This window comes from Chiloscyllium plagiosum, chromosome 5 (assembly GCF_004010195.1).
Source record: "Chiloscyllium plagiosum isolate BGI_BamShark_2017 chromosome 5, ASM401019v2, whole genome shotgun sequence".
NCBI classification, from domain to species: Eukaryota; Metazoa; Chordata; class Chondrichthyes; order Orectolobiformes; family Hemiscylliidae; genus Chiloscyllium; species Chiloscyllium plagiosum.
In genome coordinates, this window is record NC_057714.1 from 49,545,883 (window position 1) to 49,569,844 (window position 23,962).

The following is a 23,962-nucleotide window of genomic DNA, read 5'->3' on the forward strand; positions in this document are numbered from 1 at the left end:
GTGGGTCGGTGTGGACTTGTTGGGCCGCAGGGCCTGTTTCCACACTAAGTAATCGAAGTATTCCTAACATCTGACTTGCTCTTGTAACCACTGAGTTTACGTGGCAAGTTCAGTTGAGTTTATGGTTAACAGTTACCCTCAATGTTGACAGTGGTTAGATTGTCTCTTACTGGAGATGGTGATTGCCAAACATTTCTGTGGTGCAATTATTACTTGCAATTTGTCAACCCAAGCCTGGGTATTGCCCAGATCCTGTTTCATTTGAACAGTCTGAGGAGTTGCAAATAGTGCTAAACATTGTGCAGTGAACATTCCTACTTCTATTCTTATGATTGAGGGAAGGTCAGTAATGATATAACTGAAAATGTATGGACCACTGACATTACCCTGAGGAACTCCTGCAGAGATGTCCTGCAGCTGAGATGACTGATCTCTAATAACCACAACCATCTTCCTGTGCCAGGTATGACTCTCTTCCCTCTTGCATGGTCTCCTGATGCCTCATACTCTATTTCTTGTTCAGACTGCTGTTTCTCATCTTCAAAAGATAGATGCAGCATCATTTTCAGCCTCAGCCTTCTGGGTGTTCAGGGGGATCCCAAACAGCCACATCCACTGATCAATGCCACTGTGATACAAGGAGTGTGACAACCTAATGAACTGACAATTTTTAAAATTCTGGCCCTTCCCTTGACTAGTAAAGGGTTAAGCTCAAGAAACCCTAAAAGAAATTTTACTAGCCTTTTAAAAATCTTCCTACTTCCATGTAGCTTGCCTAATAGCAGAAAGTTAAGCTGCAGCTATATCACTCAATATTAAATGACATATTGGACAAAAATTCTTTAAGAACCCACAATGACAGTTAGCTCCTTAATTGCAGCAGGCTGATTCCAGGGCCTGCTCACTTCCCTATCCTCAGGAAAATGGGCCAGGATATAAATGGCATTAGAATTTCCAGTCATGTACCTTAAATGGTCATTTTTTTTCTCTGTTCAGTTTCTACTCCTGTTCAGTTGAAAATGGGAAACTTCAACAGCAAATTTCCAGAAATTCCTACAACATGGAAGTCTGCTCGCTTACAAGTTTTCAGAGTCCTGCCAAACCAGACTGTAACACAAATAATAAACTAAATCAAATATGCTTCTGAATCCTATTCCAATTCAGGCTAAAGTCACTATTCTCACTATGCTGACTTCTCACTTTTAAAAAAGTGAGTGATAATCTATTTAAATTCTTTCAATCAACATTGGTAGTTTGCACACAATATACCCAGCTGGTTTGCAGGTTCATGATCAGTGTCTCAGACTAAAACTTCTGCACAGTCCAAACCAATTTCACTACCAACACTCAGCAAAAACACAATAAAAAGTCAAAATAGAAATTTCAGCTCATCAAATCCTTGCTAACAGAGCCTAATGAGATCTCTACAAGAGCCTTTCTAATACCTCCTCCTAGGAATTCATTTGGATCTCAGAGATGAGCACATTCCAGTAAACTGAGTAAATTTTGCAGTTTAAACTACTTACTGAAAATAACTTAGCATAATCAGACAGCCTCAGTAACAGCACTATACTTGCAGCATAATCACCCGCTCCCTGTGAACTTAAATTTGCTTTCATGCCTCCTATTAGCAAAGACTCAACTTTATAATTCATTCAAACAAACCTCTCAAAAGGCATATTTCTTTTTATTCCCCACATGTACATTACTGTCACTAGCAAGACTAGTATTTGTTCGCCAGCTCCAAACGTTCTTCAGAATGCAGTGCTGAGTTGCCTTCTTGAACTGCTGCAGTACATTTGAAGTAGGTATATTCACCATTGTGTTATGGAATTATCGGATTTTTGATCCAGAGGCAGTGGGGAGTGACAATATAATTTCAGGTCAGCATGAACTTGGGCAGAGAAACTTGCAGTTGGCAAAACTCCCATGCATCAACTACCTCATCTGTCTAGATTATGCAAGTCTCAGATTCTGAAGACATTGTCAAAGGAGGGTTGTCAACTTGCTGCAATGCATCTTATAGATGCTACACACTGCTGTTGCTATGGGTCAGTGACACTTGCAACCATCTTAGGGCAGAAGTGCCAATTGGATAATCAAATGTTGCCTCCTCCTGAGCATTACAAGTAACAGTATACAGCCAATTTGATTCACTCCATGCTATATCATGATATAGCTAAAGGCACAAAACACTGTATGGCTATGGGTCCTGTTAACATCCTAGCAACTGTTTCAAAATGAGCTGTGATGCAAGCCAAGCCATTCCAGCACAGCTATACTACGAACATTCCCCTGGCAATGTGGAAAATTGTCTACATATATCCTTGCCGCAATAAGCCGGCCAAGTCCAATCAGGTCAATTATCACTCCATCAATCTACTCCGAATCATAAGCAAAACAACTGTTGGGTGTTAGCAGTGCTATTGAGTGAGCTTGCACAGCAACAAACTGACAACTGACACTCATGTTGGGATCTGCTCAAGTGCCACTCAGCTCCTGACTTCATGATGGCCTTAGTCCAAGCATGGACAATAAAGCTTAACTCCAGAGGTGAAGAAAGAGACTAATGCAGCACATGACCCAGTATAGCATCAAGAATTAGGGCAGAAGATTCTTCACAGGTTGGAGAGTTAGCTAGAACAAAGACTGCTGTGGCTGTTGGAGGTCAATCATTCAGTTCAGTAATATCATTGCAGGAGATTCTCAGGTGGATACTTTCTTTCTGTTCGGAGATGCTATTATATGCTTCTGAAGCAGGTGAGACCCGAACCTGAATACCCTGGCTCAGAGGTAAGGACACTATCACTGCACCACAAGTCGTCCATTATTCTCAGGATAGTGCCTTAGGCTCAACAATTTTCAGCTGTGATGATCTTCTCTCCGCAAGGTCAGAAATAGGATTTTTCACTGATTATTGCATAATGCTCAATACCATTTGTGATTCCTCAGAATCTACGGTTATGTGTTCAAAAGCAGCAAGACATGGACAATATCCAGATATTGACTGATACGCGAGAAGTGACATTCACATCATACAAGTACCAGGCAATGACCACACGAGAGAATCTAAACAGCTTCCTTCAGCATTCAATGATGTTACAATCACAGAATCCTCCACTGTCAACATCCTGAGGCTATGACTGACAAGAAACTGAACTGGACCAGCAGTATAAACAACTGTGGCTATCAGAGCAGATCAGAGGCTGGGAATTCTGCAGCAAGTAGCTCACCTCCTAACTTCCTAAAGCCTGTCCACCATCTACAAGGTACAAATTAGAAGTGTGATATAACACTCTCTACTTGTCTGGATGAATGTAGTGCCAATAACGCTGGCAGCTCCAAGACAAACAAACCTACTTGACTAGCATGTCTTCCACCTAATTCACGACAAATTCCTTCCACCACTGATGCACCACTGGCAGCAATGCATACCATCTATAAGATGCATGCAGCAACTCACCACAGCTTCTTCAATAGTACCTTCCAAACTCATGACTTTTACCAACTAGAAGGACAAGATCAATGTGATAACACATTCAGTGACCTGAGAAACAGGAGGCTCCAGTTATGTCTTTTAAAAAAATTCCAGTGCCAAGAATAACAAATGTAAATGTTCAAATGTAGAGTTCATATACTTAAGAATGCATTAAAAATGATCTTTGTTCATTATCATTGAAAGGAAAAATCCTCCCAAAATTTATTGTAAGTTGTTGAGTCTGTAGTGCTGTGTTATTCCCACCAGTCCTTCTATCTCAAGTGGAACTGCCTGCCACAGCATAGGCAAACTAAAATATCTGGATTTCAACTTGCCAATGGTTCACAATCTTAAACTTTTGTTCCATTAAAAAAGATTACAGGTCAATGGCTCCTTAAAGCTCTTTCTTCTATGAAAGGGAATCTATTCAAAGGATAGAAATTAGTTTTTGAGGGTGAAAGGATTGTGGGCATCTGCAGGATTGTATATTTCACAAACTGTAATGAAAATGTGTTTTGAGACCTGGCAAATACTTAAACTGATTTTGTTTACCATGTTTGAATATGTTAGCAAGCTTAATATCACATTGACTATTTTCCACAGAATAATTTTCTTGAACCTACTTAAGATTAGGTGATTATTTTCTTGAACTGGGGCATGTGGCCAACATGCTTTATTTTTGGTCTCTTTCGGTTTGATACCTGACCATGTCTACACCTTCAAGGGAACCTTCTTATATGTAATGCGTGCACAATACATTTCTGATTGTTGCACAGTTGTGCACTTATGCAGCTTAGCAGAATGTTTGTTAGGGCACTAAAATGACAAGAACTTACCGGCTCTCATGGTGAAAATTGTTTTATTTTGTGTGGTATGTATTTGTCTTGCTCCCACTGGGGGACCGAAATTCTACACTGTATTTAGCAACAAAATTGTCAAAAGATAACTGTCACAATGGGATTTATGTTCTCGATGGTCATTTCGGAGGTTTAAAATGCCAACCTGTACAGGGAGACAGAAAAGGTGACTAACTTCAAATTTTACTGTGAATTTTGAATGCAAGGGTGCTCCAAGCAGCATTAAAGCCTAAAATTTGGAGAGTTTTGCTCATTTCAATTTCAAGACTGATGTTGCATTCTCCTAGCTATCCAAAGCTCCAAACAAATCTTGAGGTGAAGCAGTGATTTATTTGCATTCCTTTCAATCTATTCAATTGTATTCAATGCTCCAAATGTGGTCTCCTCTACACTGGCAAGATTAAACACTGACTGACTGATCACTTTACAGACCACTTCCCCTCTGTCCACAGGAATGACCCTGACCTTCCAGTTGTTTACCATGTCAGTTCACCATCTTTCTCTCCAGGTAATACTTCTGTCCTTGGTCTGCTATTGTATTCTAACAAAGTCGAAGGTAAACTGGAAGAATTGCAACTCATTTCCCACTTAGGCACTTTAAAGCCTTCAAGGACAACATTCAGTTCAATAACTTCAAACCATATACTCTGTCCTCCATTTTGATTGCATTCTCTCCCCAAACCCCCAATTTATAATTTAAATGGGTTTGCGCTCAGCAAATCCGACCTATTTTCTGCTATTAATACTTATTCTTCATTGATTATACTTCTGCATTACCAACAACACTCCCGTTGCCTTTTGCTTAGAGCACACTCACCATTTGTACCACTTTTTTGTCTTTCACTCTTTAGTGATAGCATAAAAACAATTTTTCTTGTCTTCGTCAGTATCAAAGAAAGTTCAAGTTGGACATGAAACGTTGACTCTGTTTCAGCCTCCACAGATGCTAGCCATGATATGGAGGTGTCAGAGTTGGACTGGGGTGGACAATGAAAAAAAATCACATAACACTGAGTTATAGTCCAACAGGTTTATTTGAAACTGCAAGCATTCAGAGCCCACGCTCCTTCCTCAGGCAGCTGAATTCAAAATTCAGGAAATATATGATTGCACTGAAGGGGGAGCAGAGAGGTTTCGCCAATTGGTGCCTAGGTTGCAGTACTTTAGCATGAAGTGTGTCAATAGGCTCAGGTTGTTTTCTTTAGAGCAGAGCAGGCTGAGGGGAGAACCTGACTGAGGTACATAAGATTATGAGTAGCATGGACAGGGTGGATAGGAAGTAGCAGTTCCCCTTACTTTAATTGAAGGATTAATAACAAGGGGACATAATATTAAGGTGAAGTCAGTTTGAGGAAAGTTTTTGTTCACTCAAAGGGAGGTAGGAATCGGGAATGCACTGCCTGGGAAGACGGTAGAGGTAGGAAACTTCAATCTTTAAAACATGTACTTAGACGAGCACTTGAAATGCTCAATCTATGGGCCAAGCACTGAAAAATGGGATTAGTGTAGATAAGAGAAAGTGAAGACTGCAGATGCTGGAGATCAGAGTCGAGAATGTGTTGCTGGTAAAGCACAGGTCAGGCAGTATCTGAGGAGCAGGAGGATCGATGTTTTGGGTCGGAGCCCTTCCTGATGAAGGGCTCCAGCCTGAAACGTTGATTCTCCATTAGTGTAGATAGGTCAGTATCAATCAGCCTCTTCTGTGCCCTAGGCCAATGACCTCACACCCACTCCATCTCTGCTACTGCTCTACCTCCAACAATGCTCATGCTCTACCATCCTTACAATTCTTGAAAAAGCACAGGTCAGGCAGCATCTGCAGGAGCAGGAGAATCGACATTTCGGGCTAAGCCCTTTATCAGTGGCATTCTTACCACTGCCTATATCTTCCCCACACACCTTCAGTCATCCCAATCCTTTTCAGTAATTATCTGTATGCATTCTGTGCTGCTGACTCACTTCCTTAGGAGACTTGCCCATCTGCACCAACAGTAATAGCTGTGCCACCCACTTCCACCTCCCCATGATGCATGCCACTCCCTCATTCCACGAGGAAAACACAATAGGGCAGAAAATGTCAAGATGGATGTTAGACACTGGAGCCCAGTTTCCAACATGGAGGTTGTTCACAGCACAAAGTGAATTGAATCTGTCAGGTAGCCACTCTAGTTTCCTTGTCAGGTTTCCTGATATCAAACTTATCTGGCAAGTTTGGCAAAATGTGAGGTTTAATAATTATGAGCTGAGTTGGGATTATAATACGATGTTTAACAGACAATAATCCCTGTGTATTAGCAACTCATCGCTGCCTAACAAGAATCTTGTTAAAAGCATGGAAGATGAAGTGAGCTGATTTCAACATTGACAGACCTTGCCACACTCATTGCCCAATCCTTTCACAGCCTACGTTGCTCAAACCAAAGAAAGATTCTGCCCATGGTCTCACCAACACTTTGGGTAACAAAAGCATAATAGCCTGACTATTGTCAAATCCTATTGGCCCTCCTGATTATGTGCTGAACATCAATATTTTGAGTGTCATTTATTAAAACACTTAACTACCTTTGCACTTCACATTTCCAGTCAGTTTCCCATTAGGCAATGTTCTACTTTCTCATTAGAGACCTAAAAATAAAAGAATCAGGGTCCCAAAGTGTGACTGGAAGTCTGTTTTAAAACTATCAGCATCAGCTAAGTTTGAGGATTTGGTCTTCAGCAAGTAAATACTTTTTAAGAACACTCCATGCAAACAGAGAGAAACGTGGCTCTTTCAAGCAAACCATTGGTGGTCCTTCTGAATGGCAGCTCTCCATATTGTAATGATTAACTCAACATGTCCTCCTGTACCACCCTTGCAAATAATATTGGTCAAACCTACCATCAAACTAACTATGATTTACATGATCAAGTTCAAAAACAGTAAATTAATTTGTTAAAATAAGAAATAATATCAAAAATGTGTGCTGTAAAAAAATGCTGCCAGTTTAATAAATATATTCCAATAATGGTTTGATAGACCTATGAATTGCTATTAACTTCTGCCTTCTACATCAAATATGCATATTTCTTGACCTTGTAGCTCTGAATTTGCACTTTAAAATGATAATTTAATAACCTTTCAATGACATTCAAATGGAATGTGTGGTCCATCTTGAATGCAATCATTTTTGAAAAGAAAATTATGCATTTCCACAAGGCGAGAACACTTTGTGGAAATTTGGTGAGAATGAGTAATTGCTTCAAATTCAAATTGCTGAGATCATTTGCATTTTAACAGGTCTACAGACTTCAAATCCCTCAAATGAACAACAGCAGTTTACCCATCTCCACAAGATGCAGTCATACCAGTGCACATGCACTCACATGAAAGTATCACACACACCAAGCTGCACTGAGGCTCTCACAACATGCAACTTGGTAGTGTGCAATGCCTCCACCAGAGCAAGCAGAATGGGAAGTGAAGAATGGTAAGTATGATCTACTCAGTGACTGGGATACAAAACTGCATGCTAAAGGAAGAAGGATGGTCAAATGGAACTTCATGCTCATGCAGTGTTTCTAAGTCTAGATGTTAGTTCTGTTACTAGAAACATTTCAGCACAGTACACATGCACAAAAGCATATCTAACATAATGTAACCAAATGCCAATTTGCAGTTTTGTGAATGGTTTGAAAATAAAGAAGCCTTAACTGATATTTAATTCAAAGTCAGAAAAAAACATATAGAACATAGAAAAGTACAGCACAGAACAGGCCCTTAGGCCCACGATGTTGTGCCGAGGTTTAATCCTAAGGTAAAATATAATAACTGACACATCCCTCAACTCACTGCTATCCATGTGCAAGTCCAACAGTCACTTAAATGTCCCTAATGACTCTGCTTCCACCACTGGCAATGCATTCCATGCATTCACAACTCTCTACATAAAGAACCTACCTCTGACGTCTCCTCTATACCTTTCTCCTAATATCTTAAAACTATGACCCCTTGTACCAGTCAATTCTGCCCTGGGGAAATGTCTCTGGCTATTGACGCTATCAATTCCACTCATTATCTTGTATACCTTGATCAGGTCTCCTCTCTTCCTCCTCATCACCAGAGAGGAAAGTCCGAGCTTATTCAACCTTTTGTCATAAAGCAAGCCCTCCAGTCCAGGCAACATCCTCGTAAACTTTCTCTGCACCCTCTCCAAAGCCTTTGTATCTTTCCTATAGTAGGGCAACCAGAACTGGACACAATATTCCAAGTCTGGTCTCACCAGGGACTTGTAGAGCGGTAGCAAAACCTCACGGCTCTAAAACTCGATCCCCCTGTCATTGAAAGCCATAACACCATATGCTTTCTTAACAACCCTATCCATTTGGGTGACAACTTTGAGGGATCTATGTACTTGCACACCCAGATCCCTCTGTTCCTCCACACTGCCAAGAATCCTGTCTTTAATCCTATATTCAGCATTCGAGTTCGACCTTCCAAAATGAATCACTTCGCAGTTATCCAGGTTGAACTCCATCTGCCATTTCTCAGCCCAGTTCTGCATCTTAACTATATTGTGCTGCAGCCTGCAATTAGCCCTCGATACAATCAATGGCACCTCCAACCTTTGTGTCATCTAAGTAATGACTGCTGATGAACCAAATAGTTAGAGTTTTTTTTGAGAGAAAAGACAAATTTAAGTCTATCTAATCCCAGTTTAATAACATAAAATTGCTGATTTGTGTGAGCCTACCGTATAGCTTCTTCGACAGACTGACCCACAATATTGGAGGAAGGTCCTGGCTGGGAAAGGGGTGTCAGACTGATTACCCATTTCACAGGTTTGTAATACTCATCATTGGAACTTAGGAGGTAGAAGAGTGTAGTTAAGAAAATGACCTACAGGAAATAAAAACCAGAATTAAGCCACATCAGAGCATTAGATAAAACAATTCTTGAACTAGCTCAGTATTAAAGTTGTAGTTTGTATTGAACAATTAAAACAATGTAAGTAGAAGATAAATTACTACAAATCATTTCTCATGTATGTTTGGGCCATTAGCTCAATTAGTGTTTAAGAAATGAGGAATTATTTTGGGATTCAACTATAATAGATTTCTCCTATTGCTACTTTCAATGAAGTATAAATTAAAAAAAATACAGTTTTGTGGTTCCTTATATTTGTGATTTCCTTTTTAAGGCAGTAAAAATATGGACAAATTACCCAAATCATACTTGCATCCAAAAAATTAATTATTCCCAAACCTCCTGAAACCTTACATTTCCCTGGATTTGGCAGTTTCTCTAGATCTTTTACATTGAAAGTACAGATGCAGATATGGCAAACTGCAAAGAGTAGAGGGACTAGAAAAAAAAGGTACAAGAATGAAGGATTTGATGGCATTTGTGGCTGTAACAATGTGGCAGAGTTGAGGTTAAATTTAAAATCTGAAAGCATTGCAATGCATCAGGTTGGGCAAGTCACATCTCAATCTACACAAAAAAAATGGTTAGAATTGCCTATTACACAAGTCGTCCACTTTATTGAATTCTACAATCTATTCAAAACATTAGTGAATAGATATCCTAAGTTAGGGGTTTGCATCTCCTGAGCAATAAAAAGGGGTAAAATATGAGTTCAAGGCATTGAATATCCACCTCTAGAATATCCCATACTATCATTCTTCTCTATCATTTATTCCTTAATGGGCATAATCAGCAAGACCAACATTTGCTGCCACCCCTAACTGCTCGAGAACAGTTAAGAGTCAACCACATTGCTGAGAGCATGACGTCTTTCTGCTACTGAAATCCTCATATGTGCCTGAGTAACCTTCAGACTTGGTTATTTTAATGCCCTCTGATTGAGTTGCTCATTCTCCATTTGCAATGGTAAAAGCAGCTCAGGAGCTACATTACTTATTTTAAGTTGAGTTTCTTAGATTCCTTTCTCGGTGATACACTAAATCCTCATTAAAGCAGGGAACAGGGGTACAGACCTGCTGCAAATAACAAATAAAATGTGATACCACTATAACTAACTATAACAAAGGCCTGTACAATCTGTCAGGACTGGGCAGTTGGGAAATTCAGGTCTGGGGCTGATCTTGCAAGTAGGCAGATCCATGGATAGCAAATCTGCATATAAACATGAAGTATTTTATACATAAAGACCATTGGAATTTTTATATTAATACTGAAATTATCCTACAACATTGAATAATGTATATCTTATAATGTAGTTCAACATTAAACTCCTTACCAATGAAAGAGCAAAGTTGAGAAGTGCTGTACCACTGTGGAACAGAACTGTCAATAAGGTGGTTGCAGTCGTGAACAACAAACTCACATTTCGGCTCATCACAATCCACAGAGACTCCAATATCTAAGAAAATATACATACAAAAGATCAGAAGTATTCTGCAGTCATGCCTTTGCCAAAGGGGTAGTTACCAAGGTCCCAACCGCTGAGGGCAATAAAATCAGACATGTATGGCAGTCAGAGGATATTACTCACAATATATGGAGGATGGATTAAGACAAATTTTGCTGAGCATAATCAATAGACATTGGAAAATCTCAAACATCAGCAAATATTTCAGACAATGTTCAAATCAGCAGTCCTATCAATCACACAAAGTTTCTTCTTCCTTCTAGATAACCACCTTTATTCATGAAGAATTCAAGAAAGAGAAAGGCTAAAACCTGTTAGAAGCAAAAAGGTGGACCCAAAGCAGGAACTGAATTAATATCCAGGTCAAACATGCAAGTTTTTAGGTTTATGAAATTAGGGAACAAGCTTACAGAATGGGAGGAGTGGTCCATCAAGCCTGTTCCATCATTTAATAAAATTATGGCTAAACCTTCCTGTCAGCTCTCTATACCTCTCAATTTCCTCATACACCAAACATCTGTTCATCCCAGTCTTAAATGTTTTCAAAGTGGTCTCCACAAACCTTAGGAACAGAGAATTCAGAAGTTTTACAACCCTTTTGTGTGAAGAAATTTCATTTTGGGCCATCATCCTGGGATTGCCCCCATATTTTAGATTCCATGACTAGTAGAAACATGTCTCAGCATTCAACATAAATGCACTTTCAGAATCTTATTTCAAAGCGATCGTCTTTCGTTCTATTAAACTCCAGAGACTAAATATCCTACTTACCCAACCTCTTACTGTATGACAACTCTCAGCCTTAGGACTAATTTAGGCAAGTTTTGTTGTACAACCTCCAAGGCAAAAATATATTTTCTTAAACATGGAGACCAAAACTGACCATACTACTTCAAATCTCACCAAAACTCTTTACAATTGTAAGACTTCTTTATTCCCCTGTTCCAAGTCCCTTGCAAGGAGGGTAACAGGCTATTTGCTTTCCTGATTGCTTGCTACTTTGCATGTTAATTTACTGCATACCACAAGCACACAAATAGTTTTGAATATAATACTTGCAAGTTTTACATCTTTTTCATTAAATGTTTTTATATCCTTAGAACCAAAGTGAGCAATTTTACTTACCCCATCTGTGTCTTTTTGCCCATTCACTTAAACCGTTGAGATTATTGTCCTCCCCACAGTTTACAATGCCACCAAAGTTTGCAGCATCAACAAACATGGATACATTACTGGTTCTTCATTTCAATCATTCATTTAGTCTCTGCAGTTTATTAGAACGAAAGATGATCACTTTGAAATAAGATTCTGAAAGTGCATTTATGTTGGATGCTGAGACATGTTTCTACTAGTCATGGAATCTAAAATATGGGGGCAATCCCAGGATGATGGGCCAATCATTTAAGACTCAAACAAAGTGAAATTTCTTCACACAAAAGGGTTGTGAAACTTCTGAATTCTCTGACCCTGAGGTTTGTGGAGACCACTTTGAATACATTTAAAACTGGGATGAACAGATGTTTGGTGTAAGTCTCCCAAGGATCCATCCTAGGTCCACAAGTGCCTCAGGGACAGTAAAGCTCTCAGCATGGCTTTGTCACCTCCAGATTTGACTAGGTCAATATTCTGCTGGCTGGCTGTCTATTCTCCATGAGCTATAAAGCTTTGAGAGTTTATTTCAAATAGCTGCTAGAATCTAGCTAGCACCAATATCTTGGCTTCAGTCTTCACAATGCCAAGCTTGTAAAAAGTTCATACTCAACCAGGGCTATTTGCCGTGCAAGTGGCATAACAACAGGAAAGAATTCAAAAATGATGTATTGCAAGGTACCACGTAGAAGCTGATCTTATGCTTGAAGGTAACCTTATTGAGATAATCTCTCTTCCAGCAAGGATGTGAATAGATAGAAACTTTTGCAGCTATGACTATTAAATCCACCTAAAGACACTTTTCATTCAAAGTATATAATGATCAAGGAGAATATTGTATGTCTACCTCGGCTTGCTGTTTTAATCTACAATATGCACCTTGTCGCACAGAATTATCTGGAAGTCCCATGTTCTGAGGAAGCATCACCGGACACAAAACATTAACTCTTTCTCTTCACAGCTGCTGCCAGACCTGCTGAGCTTTTCCAGCAACTTCTGTTTTTGTTTCAGTATGAGGAGTTATGAATAGTGCTGAACATTGTGCAGTCATTGGCGAATATCCCCATTTCTGACCTTATGATGGAGGGAAGGTCAGTGATGATGCACCTGATGTTTGGACCATGGACACTTCCTGGAGGAACTGTTGCAGAAATGTCTTGCAGCTGAGATGATTGACTACTACTCACTAAAACTATCCCACCTATCTTACCATTGACTCCAGTTTTGCTGGAGTCCCCTGATGCCACACAGTCACATGTGGCCTTGATGTCAACAGTAGTCACTCTCACCTCACCTTGAATTCAACTCTTGTCCAAGCCTGTTATGAGGTTAGGAGCTGAGTAGCCTAACGGACCCAAACTGAGCAATGTGCAGGTTATTGTTAAGCAAGCACTGATAGATAGCATTGTTGATGACACCTTCCAGGAATATACAATTCCTTCATTTTGCACAGTCACTATCTCTATTCAGCACAGCATTGACAACTATTTCATAGTATTTCTGGCTTACCATCACAGCTTGTTCAGAGTGCAACTAATCAAGTATAAATATTACAGAGGTAATAATGCAGGAAGTCAGCATAACTTTGAACATTTTCGCTAGAAGAAAGTTAAGGTAGAGGGGAAATTCCTTCTATTCTAAATTATACCATAATCCAACTTCAGGTACTTCTACAGCAGTATTCTTTTCATACTACAAACATATAATTGAAAAAAAAAGAACTCAACCATAAGTAAAAATGATTTTCATTTCAGCAGTTAGGGCTGGAGAGAAAACTAAGTCACAGAAGTGAAACTACAAAGTGCAGACGATTTAAAGAGTCATAGAGACGTACAGCATAGAAACAGACCCTTCGGTCCAACCCATCCATGCCGACCAGATATCCCAACCCAATCTAGTCCCAGCATACGGCCCATATCCCTCCAAACCCTTCCTATTCATTTACCGATCCTGGTGCCTTTTAAATGTTGCAATTGTATCAGCCTCCACCACTTCCTCTGGCAGCTCATTCCATACACATACCATCCTCTGCGTGAAAAGCTGCCCCTTAGCTCTCTTTTATATCTTTTCCCTCTCATCCTAAACCTATGCCCTCTAGTTCCTGATAGGAAGGAGACCAGGACTGCACGCAATATTCCAACAGTGGCTTAACTAATATCCTGGACAGCTGCAACATGACCTCCCAACTCCTGTACTCAATACTCTAACCAATAAAGGAAAGCATACCACACGCCTTCTTCACTATCCTATCTACCTGTGACTCTACTTTCATGGAGCTATGAACCTGCATTCCAAGGTCTCTTTGTTCAGCAACACTCCCTAGGATCTTACCATTAAGTGCTAAGATTTACTTTCCCAACATGCAGTACCTCACATTTATCTGAATTAAACTCCATCTGCCACTTCTCAGCCCATTGGCCCATCTGGTCAAGATCCTGTTGTAATTTGAGGTAACCTTCTTTGCTGTCCACTACACCTCCAATTTTGGTGTCATCTGCAAACTTACTAATTGTACCTCTTATGCTCACATCCAAATCATTTATGTAAATGACAAAAATAACTTCCTGTGCCTACAGCGCTAGAGTGGATCGAAGGGCTAATAGACCCCTGATGGGTTGTTAATCTGATTAAGTTTACTATGTAGTTCATTCTGCTCAACATGAAGCAAACTCATCTTTTCTTTCAGGATTAATTTCAATTATCAGATGTTTCACTGCAAGTCTGATTCTAATAGTGGCTTGTGCCCAGAAATAAGTGTAGATATGAAAAACAAACTGCTGACTCAGGACTGTGATGTGTGATAATGCATGTCAATTACAGCCAGAAATTTTCCAGTGCTGGACATTCACCTTTAACTCCAAAATGTTGCCTAGTTGAGGTATATATGCCTTGGCTGTCTGCTTCAGACTCCTAATCTCAGTTTAGCTAGGTGTAAGCCTAACGCTCAGTAATTGTGGGCACTCCTCAGAATGAATACTCTGTCAGTTGACAGAGAAGGAAATGAGGTAGAGAGTGCCTTGACATCAGTCCCATCTCACTTGCATCAGTTTTTCACTTTGACATTGCTCATAAGAATATCCTTCTGCATTATCTTTCTGCTTTACTCCTTCCCTCACTCAGCAACACCAAGAAATCCTTGAGCAACATGTGGGGACAGAGGCTTCACATTGCTTTTCCCTCTGATCTGCACTGAAAATTCCCTTCTCAAATAGAAGTGAGGGGGTGGCATTGAAAACAAAAATGTTGTTGGTTCAAAAAAGTTATTTTTTGTATGTATAATTTTCCATTCACATTTCACAAAACCATACTGCACTCTGTGCCTGGATTGCACTTTGATCAGAAAGTACAAATGAAGCTGGTCAGGTTAAATCATGTCTAGTGTTTTTTTCTCCTAGACGGAACACACTGGAATGCAGTCTGATTGTTTTAAAAAGCTGCCAAAAACAGAAAAGCTATTTAGCCACAGCTAGTACATTTTGAAAAAAAGAAAACCTACCAAAGGATTCAAACTCAAGTTTAGAGTCAAGTACATTAATATGAAGCTAAATAAAGTCAATTTATTAAATATTTAGCCAGAAATGTAACAAAAATGCTTCATCACAGGAAAACTGCACACAACTACTTCTAATTCCAACAAATATCAATAGCAGCTTTCAAATATTCAGAGGATCACAAATAGATTCAACTCAAGTTGGCACGATGCAACTGCAAAGAATTGTATATCACCCTTCAGGAGAGGAGATGTAACATATTCCAGGCTAATAATACTCACTACTCCGAGGAAAATGGCTCACAGAAAAGTCTGGTTCTCAGTTTGAGGCGCCAAAACTTTTACTAATAAAATGTGGTTGTTAAATGCAAATTAGTTACGTCATCTGCATGCTTTACTAGAATGTTAAGGCATTTTAGACCTTTAATTCACAGTCCAGGTAATGGGCAATCTAATCTGTGCTTTATAGGAATCTGTTGCTTTGCCATTTAAGCATGTTATTACAATATATTTTATAAATTGGAAGGCATGTTATTCCCATGTAGCGCTCATGGATAGATAGAATGTTCAGAAATAAAACTAGGCAAGACTTTGATTGTCCAGAGTATTGTAAGTAATTGTGGTCCCAGCACCGAACTCTGACATTCCACTAGTTACATGTCCCCATCTTTTATTAGCTAGTCAATTCTCTATACCTGGTAACAACCATCTGCAATAATATGGCACCTTAGTGAACTCATCTCTTCCTCAAAGTTACTTACTCTCTTAGAAAGTAACTTCCCCACTTAATTTTTTAATCTTCTGTATTTTAGGAAGTGGAACTAGGTGGATCTAATTTATTATGAGATCCTTGATTGGGGTTAACCTGGGTCAATCAGGGAGCCCTGGCTGACCAATATAAACAAGATATTCAGAATCTCTTCACTTCAGGGATTGGCTCTGAGCTGGCTGGCTGCAGCCAGTGCACTATACACATGTAGATAAAGGGTGACAGTGATGGGATACCAGCCTCTGTGCAGCTATTCATGTATTTATATTTTTTACCTGCTGAGATACAATAATTCACCTGTAGAGTAAAATTATTACTAACCAAACATAATAAAGCCATTAGAACAAATGTTTTAATTCCAAAGTGAAATTGGAGATCAGCAAGAAGCAGTTCCTTAAGAGTTGATGCTAATCACAACAAGAAAACATTACCGTCCATCTCCATTATGTGCTGCACCCTACTGGTGTGAGTGAATCCAAATGTGGTACAAGACAATTTTTAAGAGCTACACAAGCAGGGATCAGAGGTTTCCAAGGACCGTGAAAAATCATGCTTTGTTGAAAGTTTTAGAGTTTTAAGTTTTGACTTTTAGACTCTTAGACTGGGGATAAAAGGGAGGGGAAAATTTAAGATAAAAGAAGATAATTAATCTTATTGACAATCCAAAATTGCAACTTGCATGAAAACATACTTTTATAACAGTTTCATACTCGAGGTGGGAGAAAGTAACTGCAATAACCCAGATCAATAACAGCAACAGCAGTGAATGCTCAGATGTTCACTGCTATTACATAATGGGACCCGGAGAAGGTCTCAACCTCCCTAAATGTGGTATTTACCTAGAAGAATTGAACTCTTGAATTAGCAGAATTAAGCTTACAGGCCTCTAGGGGGAAAAAAACTCCCCAAAACTGATGTTGATTTTGGTTATTTACGACTCGATGCTCTACACTTGCAAAGATTTTTATTGAATCTTCCAGCTGCCATTAAACACAGATGTAGGACCTTGATTAGCAGTCGTAGCTGGATTCGGAAGTACTTAAAAACCCTGCCAACCAGGTTAAAAGATTTAAAAACCGTAACCCTGGTCCCTTCAGCCCTGATGCTGTTCCACCCTTCTTAATCTAATATAATTATATCTTTCTTGCTCAGGTTTATGTAATTTCATCTTAAATGCTACAATATGGATTACTTCATTTAGACTCCTACATTTTAAGCACTCTTTGAATACAGACATTTTTCTTAAACTCCCTACTGGGTATATTAATGATTTGATTTATTACTATCACGTGTACTGAGGTACTGTTAACAAGTGTTGTCTTGTGTACTTTGCAGGCAGATTGCAGTATTCAAGTGCATCTGGGTAACAGAACAGAGTGCATGATACAAATGTTACAACCACAAAGGTACAGAGAGAGAGAGACAGAGAGAGACAGAGAGAGACAGAGAGACAGATAAGAGGTCCATTCAAAAGTCTAGTAACAGCGAGGCAGAAGCTGTTCTTCAACCCGAGTGCATATATATACAAACGTATATATCTTGTGGAGAAAGTGAGGACTGCAGATCAGAGCTGAAAATGTGTTGCTGGAAAAGTGCAGCAGGTCAGGCAGCATCCAAGGAACAGGAGAATCGACGTTTCGGGCATAAGCCCTTCTTGTGCCCAACAAGAGAGGGATGACGACATTATAACTGGGGGGGAAGGGGTCTTTAATTATGTTGGTTGCTTTCTCAATGCAACAGGATGAATACATGAAGTCAGTGGATAGGAGGCTGGTTTGCGTGATGGACTTGGCTGTATTCACAACTCTGTCATTTATTTTTGTCTTGGAAAGAGGACTTGCCATACCATACTGTGATGCATCCAAGTACAGATGCACCATAAAAAGCATCCTAAAAACTTGTAACCGCCCTTATGAATATGCTGAATTTCCTTAGCCTCCTCGGAAGTAGAAGTGTTGCTGTGCTTGTCAATGAGTGTGGATCAGGACAGATTGTTGGTGATAATCATTTCCAGAAACTTGATACTCTCGACCATCTTCACCTCAGCACCATTGATGCAGATGGGGGCATGACCTCCACTCAGCTTTCCGAAGTCCATAATCAGCTCCTTTGTTTTGCTGGCATTGGAGAGATTGTTGTCTTTACACTATACTGTTAAAAGTTCTATCTCCTTCCTGTTGCAAGTTCTAGTCTCTTCCACACAGAGGAACATCTTTAATTCTTGCTCTGCCTAACCTTGAACTAATATCTTTGCCTAGTTTCTCCACTTCCCCCATGCCCTCTCCAAACTTATTTGTCCATAAGACTCACCCCCTGTTCCATCTACCCTCTTCCCACTAACCTGATCTAACTCCCTGATTTTATCTTCAGGTTTGCTAACATTAACAACGGTAATTTTGCTTCAGGTTAAGCTTCCCAAATCCAGACTTTGACACCAATTTTGTATCTTCAACAAAATACTTCCTTTATTAAATATACAATAACTTTACCAGAGGAAAAAATTAAAAAGATAAGCTAATAAATATCTATACTTTAAACCAGAAACAAACTTTTTAGTCTCTATTCACAAAAGAGGCAGACATAAATAATTACACTATCAATGAAAGAAAAATAGCAAATACAGGCCAGATTGCTTCTATGGTTTTCATAATGCTTCACAGGTCTTTTTTATTCACTCTCAGGATGTGGACATCTCTGGCAAGGTCAGAATTTACGAAAGGACATTAGTGAATCTAGATGGGTTTCCCCGACAATCGACAACAGTTTCATGGTCATGATTAGATCCTTAATTCTAGATTCCTTACTGAATTCAATTTCCACCATCTGCCATGGCAGGATTTGAACAGGTTCCTAGAACATTAGCTGAGTTTCTGGATTAATAACCTAATGATAATACAACTAGGCCATTGCCTCCTTACTAATGTAGATGTGGACTCCTTGATTGCTTTTCTAGAGATGATCAAGGTTACTTTTTCAGTTCAGTCACATAAAGGCAGTAATATTTCTAATTCAACTTTCTGCTCTTTGGGCTTCCAAAAGCTGGAAAGTGAAATTTGGCAGGTAGCTTTCAAATATTCATGCTGTATTGTTAGCAGCCAAATATTTCTCCTCGGAAATCACAGGTTAAAAAGAAATTCAACTTTGGTCCTGCCCTGAGAACCTGAACATAATATAGCATGTCTTTTAGACCCGTTGGAACCAATTTCCAGGTACTGATCTGGTTAATAGCCAACTTCTGCTATCTGTTTAAACACAGTGCTCCTCCCGTGGTCACTGTGTCTATAGGAACCCTTTTAAATTAATAATCAACCTCAAATAACCTCCATTCCTGGCCTTACAAACAAACAAAAGCTTGTTCAGTCTGTTCTTCCCCTTTTACCACAAGCTGTTTCCCAAATGCCAAAAGTCATCTTTTGCTCACAATTTCTAGTTCACAGCTCCAAATCGCAACTGATAAAAAGAATAAAAATAAAAAGTAATGAAAATTTAGCAAGGATTTTGACACTCATAATACCTGACATGATTGTTACGAAGGTAACCTTCATCCTCTCAACCTTTTGGGAAAGCAAATCTTAGCAGGACTTATAAGGTCTTAGGGAGTGTTGCTGAACAAAGAGACTTTGGACTGCAGGTTCACAGCTTCTTGAAAGTGGAGTCACAGGTAGATAGGATAGTGAAGGTGGTGTTTGGTATGCTTTCTTTTATTGGTCAGAGTACTAAGTACAGGAGTTGGGAGGTCATGTTGTGGCTGTATAGGACATTAGTTAGGCTACTGTTGGAATATTGCGTGCAATTCTGGTACCCTTCCTATTGGAAAAAGACGTTGTGAAACTTGAAAGGGTTCAGAAAAGATTTACAAGGATGTTGCCAGGGTTGGAGGATTTGAGCTATAAGGAGAGGCTAAACAGGCTGGGGCTGCTTTCCATGGAGCGTCGGAGGCTGAGGGGTGACCTTATAGAGGTTTACAAAATTATGAGGGATGTGGATAGGATAAATAGGCAAAGTCTTTTCCCTGGGGTCGGGGAGTCCAGAACTAAAAAGCATAGGTTTAGGGTGAGAGGGGAAAGATATAAAAGAGACCCAAGGGGCAACTTTTTCCACACAGAGGGTGGTATGTGTATGGAATGAGTTGCCAGAGGAAGTGGTGGAGGCTCATACAATTGCAACATTTAAAAGGCATCTGGATGGGTATATGAATAGGAAAGGTTTGCAGGGATATGGGCAGTGTGCAGGCAGGTGGGACTAGATTGGGTTGGGATATCTGGTTGGCGTGGATGGGTTGGACCGAAGGGTCTGCTTCCATGCTGTACATCTCTATGACTCTCTATGTTTGCTTTTGACAAGGTTGACCACATCTTTCTCCAAAACCTCTCCACTGTTATCCATTCACACAGAACTGCTCGCACCTCATCTAATTCTTACTTTTCTAGTATCACTTGCCAAACGCATCTTCCGGATTCTGCACAGTTACTTCTGGTTTTCACTAAAGATTCAACTTGAGCCCTCAACTATTTCTTAACTACATATAGGGATAAAAAGCACAGAATTAGTTTCCACATCCAGATCTACACCGCTGTCACCTTACTCTCCTCCTCCACCATCACTAAAGACCACGTTGTTTATCTGACATAAAATACTGGGCGAACGGAAACTTCATCCAATTACATGCTGGAAAGACTAAAACTATTTTTTGTGTCTCAGCTCCCAATTTCTTTCTCTAGCTACCAAAGTCTACTGGAAACAGCCTGACTCTACATTAGTCTGTTCACAATTTTGTGTCATAATGGCTGCAAGATCAGCTTGCAACCACACACTCATGGACACACACTATTTCATCTCCACAGCATCACTTAACATCACTAGTCTCAGCTCATCTGCTATAGACTTCTTTTGTTACCTTCAGACTCAACTGTTCCAACTTCCCTTGGCTGCCTCCTCCATGTTACTTAGTGTAAATTTCAGGTCACCCAAAGGTCTGCTGCTTTTTGACTCAATAGAGTCCTGATTATCAGCTGTGCATATTAACCTATTATAGAGGGGCATTACAAGGGCAAGGAAGAGATGTTGAATTTGTACAAAGACTTGTTAGACCTCAGGTGGCGGACTGTGAATAGAGAAATCAGATGCCCTGGTGCATCACTATACATTAGTATACAGGCATAGCAAGTGACTAAGGCAAATCGAATGTTGGTGTTTATTCCAAGGGAAATGTATTAGAAATTAAGGGAAGTTTTACTGCAACTGGTACATGGCGTTGGTGACACTGCACCTGGAGTGCCCAATCCAGTTTTGGTCTCTACTTGAACAATATTCAAGGCCTTTAGAATCAGTTCAAAGATGTTTATTCTACTCATTCATGAGATAAATGTCGACTTATCCAATGAAGAAAAATCAAAGACGTTCTTCCTCTTCAGAAGGAAAGGGATGAGGCCAGAAGTGCATGTAACAGATTAAGGGCCACATTGGCCAAAGTGACAACCAAATCTCAGTTGAGGAAAAAAGATCTGAAGCCTAGTATAGAAGGTTATATTGTCCATACAATTATAATGGAGACAGAAACTGGGAGAATGAAATGGTATTCTTAAAGGAAATGAGGTGTGAGGATGTGCAGTCAGTGAGCAGTATTAGTTGATGATCTATCCCAAGAAAGGGAGACAGAGGTATCAAAGGAGGAATAGAAATTGATATGAGAATACATTGAGTTCTGCTATAACACGTTAGTTCAATTCTCATAGTAGGAGCACCATTTAAACTAATGGGGCCAGAATTGCATTATAACCAATACAAGCATTAAAAGTACATGCTTTAGAAATAGTATCCCCAACTCATCAATCTCGTTATAATGAATTCACATTAACAAAACGTGCATTATAGCAGAATGACCTGTAAAAGCAGACCATGCAAAGGCAGGAGAAGTGTGGAAATTGGAACCAAAGTCAATTAATTTTTCTAGTTCAGGGCAAAAATAAGAAGTGGCATTAACACAGCCTTCAATATACAGTACATGAAAATGAAGGGAACAATAGGGCCCAATAGCACTTTAATTGGTTTTATATAATTAAAACTAAGGAGAATACCATGAATTTTGTGCAAACTCACATTATAGAAAAATCACAATTTAGAAACAGTATTTGAAGTGAAGGCGAGGTTACCTGCATTACAGTCAACACATTTTAAAAGTATGAGCTTTAGAAACAGTGTCTTCAATTCTGCTATAATTCCTCATTATAGCAGAAACACCTGTATTCGGAAATTTTGTGCAGAGGGAAAAAGAGATGTTTCAATTAAAGTTCGCTACGAGTTGTAAAGACTCCACAGCAAGACGTGAATGGGAGAGGATAAAAGGTGCAGGCGAAGAGATCTACCTGCAGCGAGACCAGCAGCTGAATGACGTCACTAACTACAACATGATGAAAGTGCATGGAAATCAGCTGATAAGTGACTATCTCTGGTTTTTAAAGTAATAGTAAGGTCTCCAGTTAGTGTTTAGGTCTCCAATTGTTTTCTCATCCCTTTTTTTTTTAAAAAAAGGATAGCTTACATATAAGGTGGATATTAGTGTAAAGAAAATCAACTGCCAGGGTACCATAATTGCATAACCTACAGAAATACAGGAACTAGAATTTCTCCTGCTTTAAATGGTTTTAGAACTGTAGACCTAGCAGTGGGTTTAGAACAAAAACAGTCAAAAAATAATCTTCTCCCAATTTTAAACTTCACTCCCTTGACACTCATTTACTTCATGGGTAATATTGTTAGTGAAAAGGACCTGCAGTCTACAACCCAATGGAAGGTGCATGCATTTTTCATGGCATTGATACTTCCAGAAATCTAACAAGAGGGAAGCAGTAATGTCACTGGATTAGTAATCCAAAAACCCAGTCTAATGGTCTGGGGACGTGGGTTCGAATAACACCATGGCAGAAATTCAAAAGCTTGTCTGACCATGTAATCACCCAAGAAACAAATTTGCGATCCTTACATGGTCTGGCCAAATGCAACCCTAGACCTACAGCATTCTGGTTGATTCTTAACCACACTCAGAGGTCCTATCTATCAAAGTCCCCAGCCAGCAGGCCCATATGCCATGAAAAAAAACGATAATAAAAATCAATAAATATCAATCTGGGAAAACAAAATAAATCAACAGCAACATTCACAGGAGACCATCTTTAATTGCATATCTGTAGTGTTGTAATGTCTTATGGTTATTTTATAACTATAACTCTACTACAACAAAAATGCATCTATATATATCTATAACAGTGATGAAATGTTCCAAAGCACTGCACAGTAATATTATTAAACTAAGCTTGACACTAAGTCACTTCGGGAGGTAAAATTAAATTACCAAAAGCTTACCTCTTCTATCAAGCTTTAAGAAATGCCTCTGTGTGAAAAGAAAGGTAGAGAGCTGAAAAAGTTCAGGGAGGGAATTCCACAGCTTAAAGGCAACTGGAGGCACAGGTACTAATGGCACAGCAATTATAATTAGCAATACACAAGAGGCTAGAATTCAAGGAATACAGATATCTTGGAGGGCTGTGGATTTAGGGAATATTACAGAGATGGAGAGAAGCAAACCTATGGAAAGATTTGAAAATAAGGATGGGATTTAACTTGTCTAAGATCCAATGTAGGATAACAAACACAAGAGGTGATCAGGTTTTGGGACTTGCTGCAAGTCAAGGCATTAAATTTTGCATGTCCTCAAGTATGTAGAGAGCAGAGTGTGTGGGGAGCCAGCCAGGAGTGCACTGGCATACTTGAATCTAGAAGAAACTATGATACAAATAAGGGTTTTAATAGCAGTTGAGTCAAACTTCCAAGGATGCAGAATAGTTTTTT

At 39.4% G+C, this 23,962-nt stretch overlaps 1 protein-coding gene across 2 annotated transcripts in view; it reads right to left on the reverse strand.

Annotated features, from left to right (window-relative positions):
- Window positions 1-23,962, reverse strand: part of tmem245 (transmembrane protein 245) — a 120,051-nt gene that overhangs the window by 34,040 nt on the left and 62,049 nt on the right. For both annotated transcript variants that reach the window (XM_043690056.1, XM_043690057.1), the window contains 2 exons: window positions 10,575-10,697; window positions 9,066-9,211 (listed from right to left, as the gene is read on the reverse strand). In XM_043690056.1, the coding sequence (XP_043545991.1) occupies window positions 9,066-9,211; window positions 10,575-10,697 (269 nt within the window). The remainder of the gene's footprint in view (window positions 1-9,065; window positions 9,212-10,574; window positions 10,698-23,962) is intronic.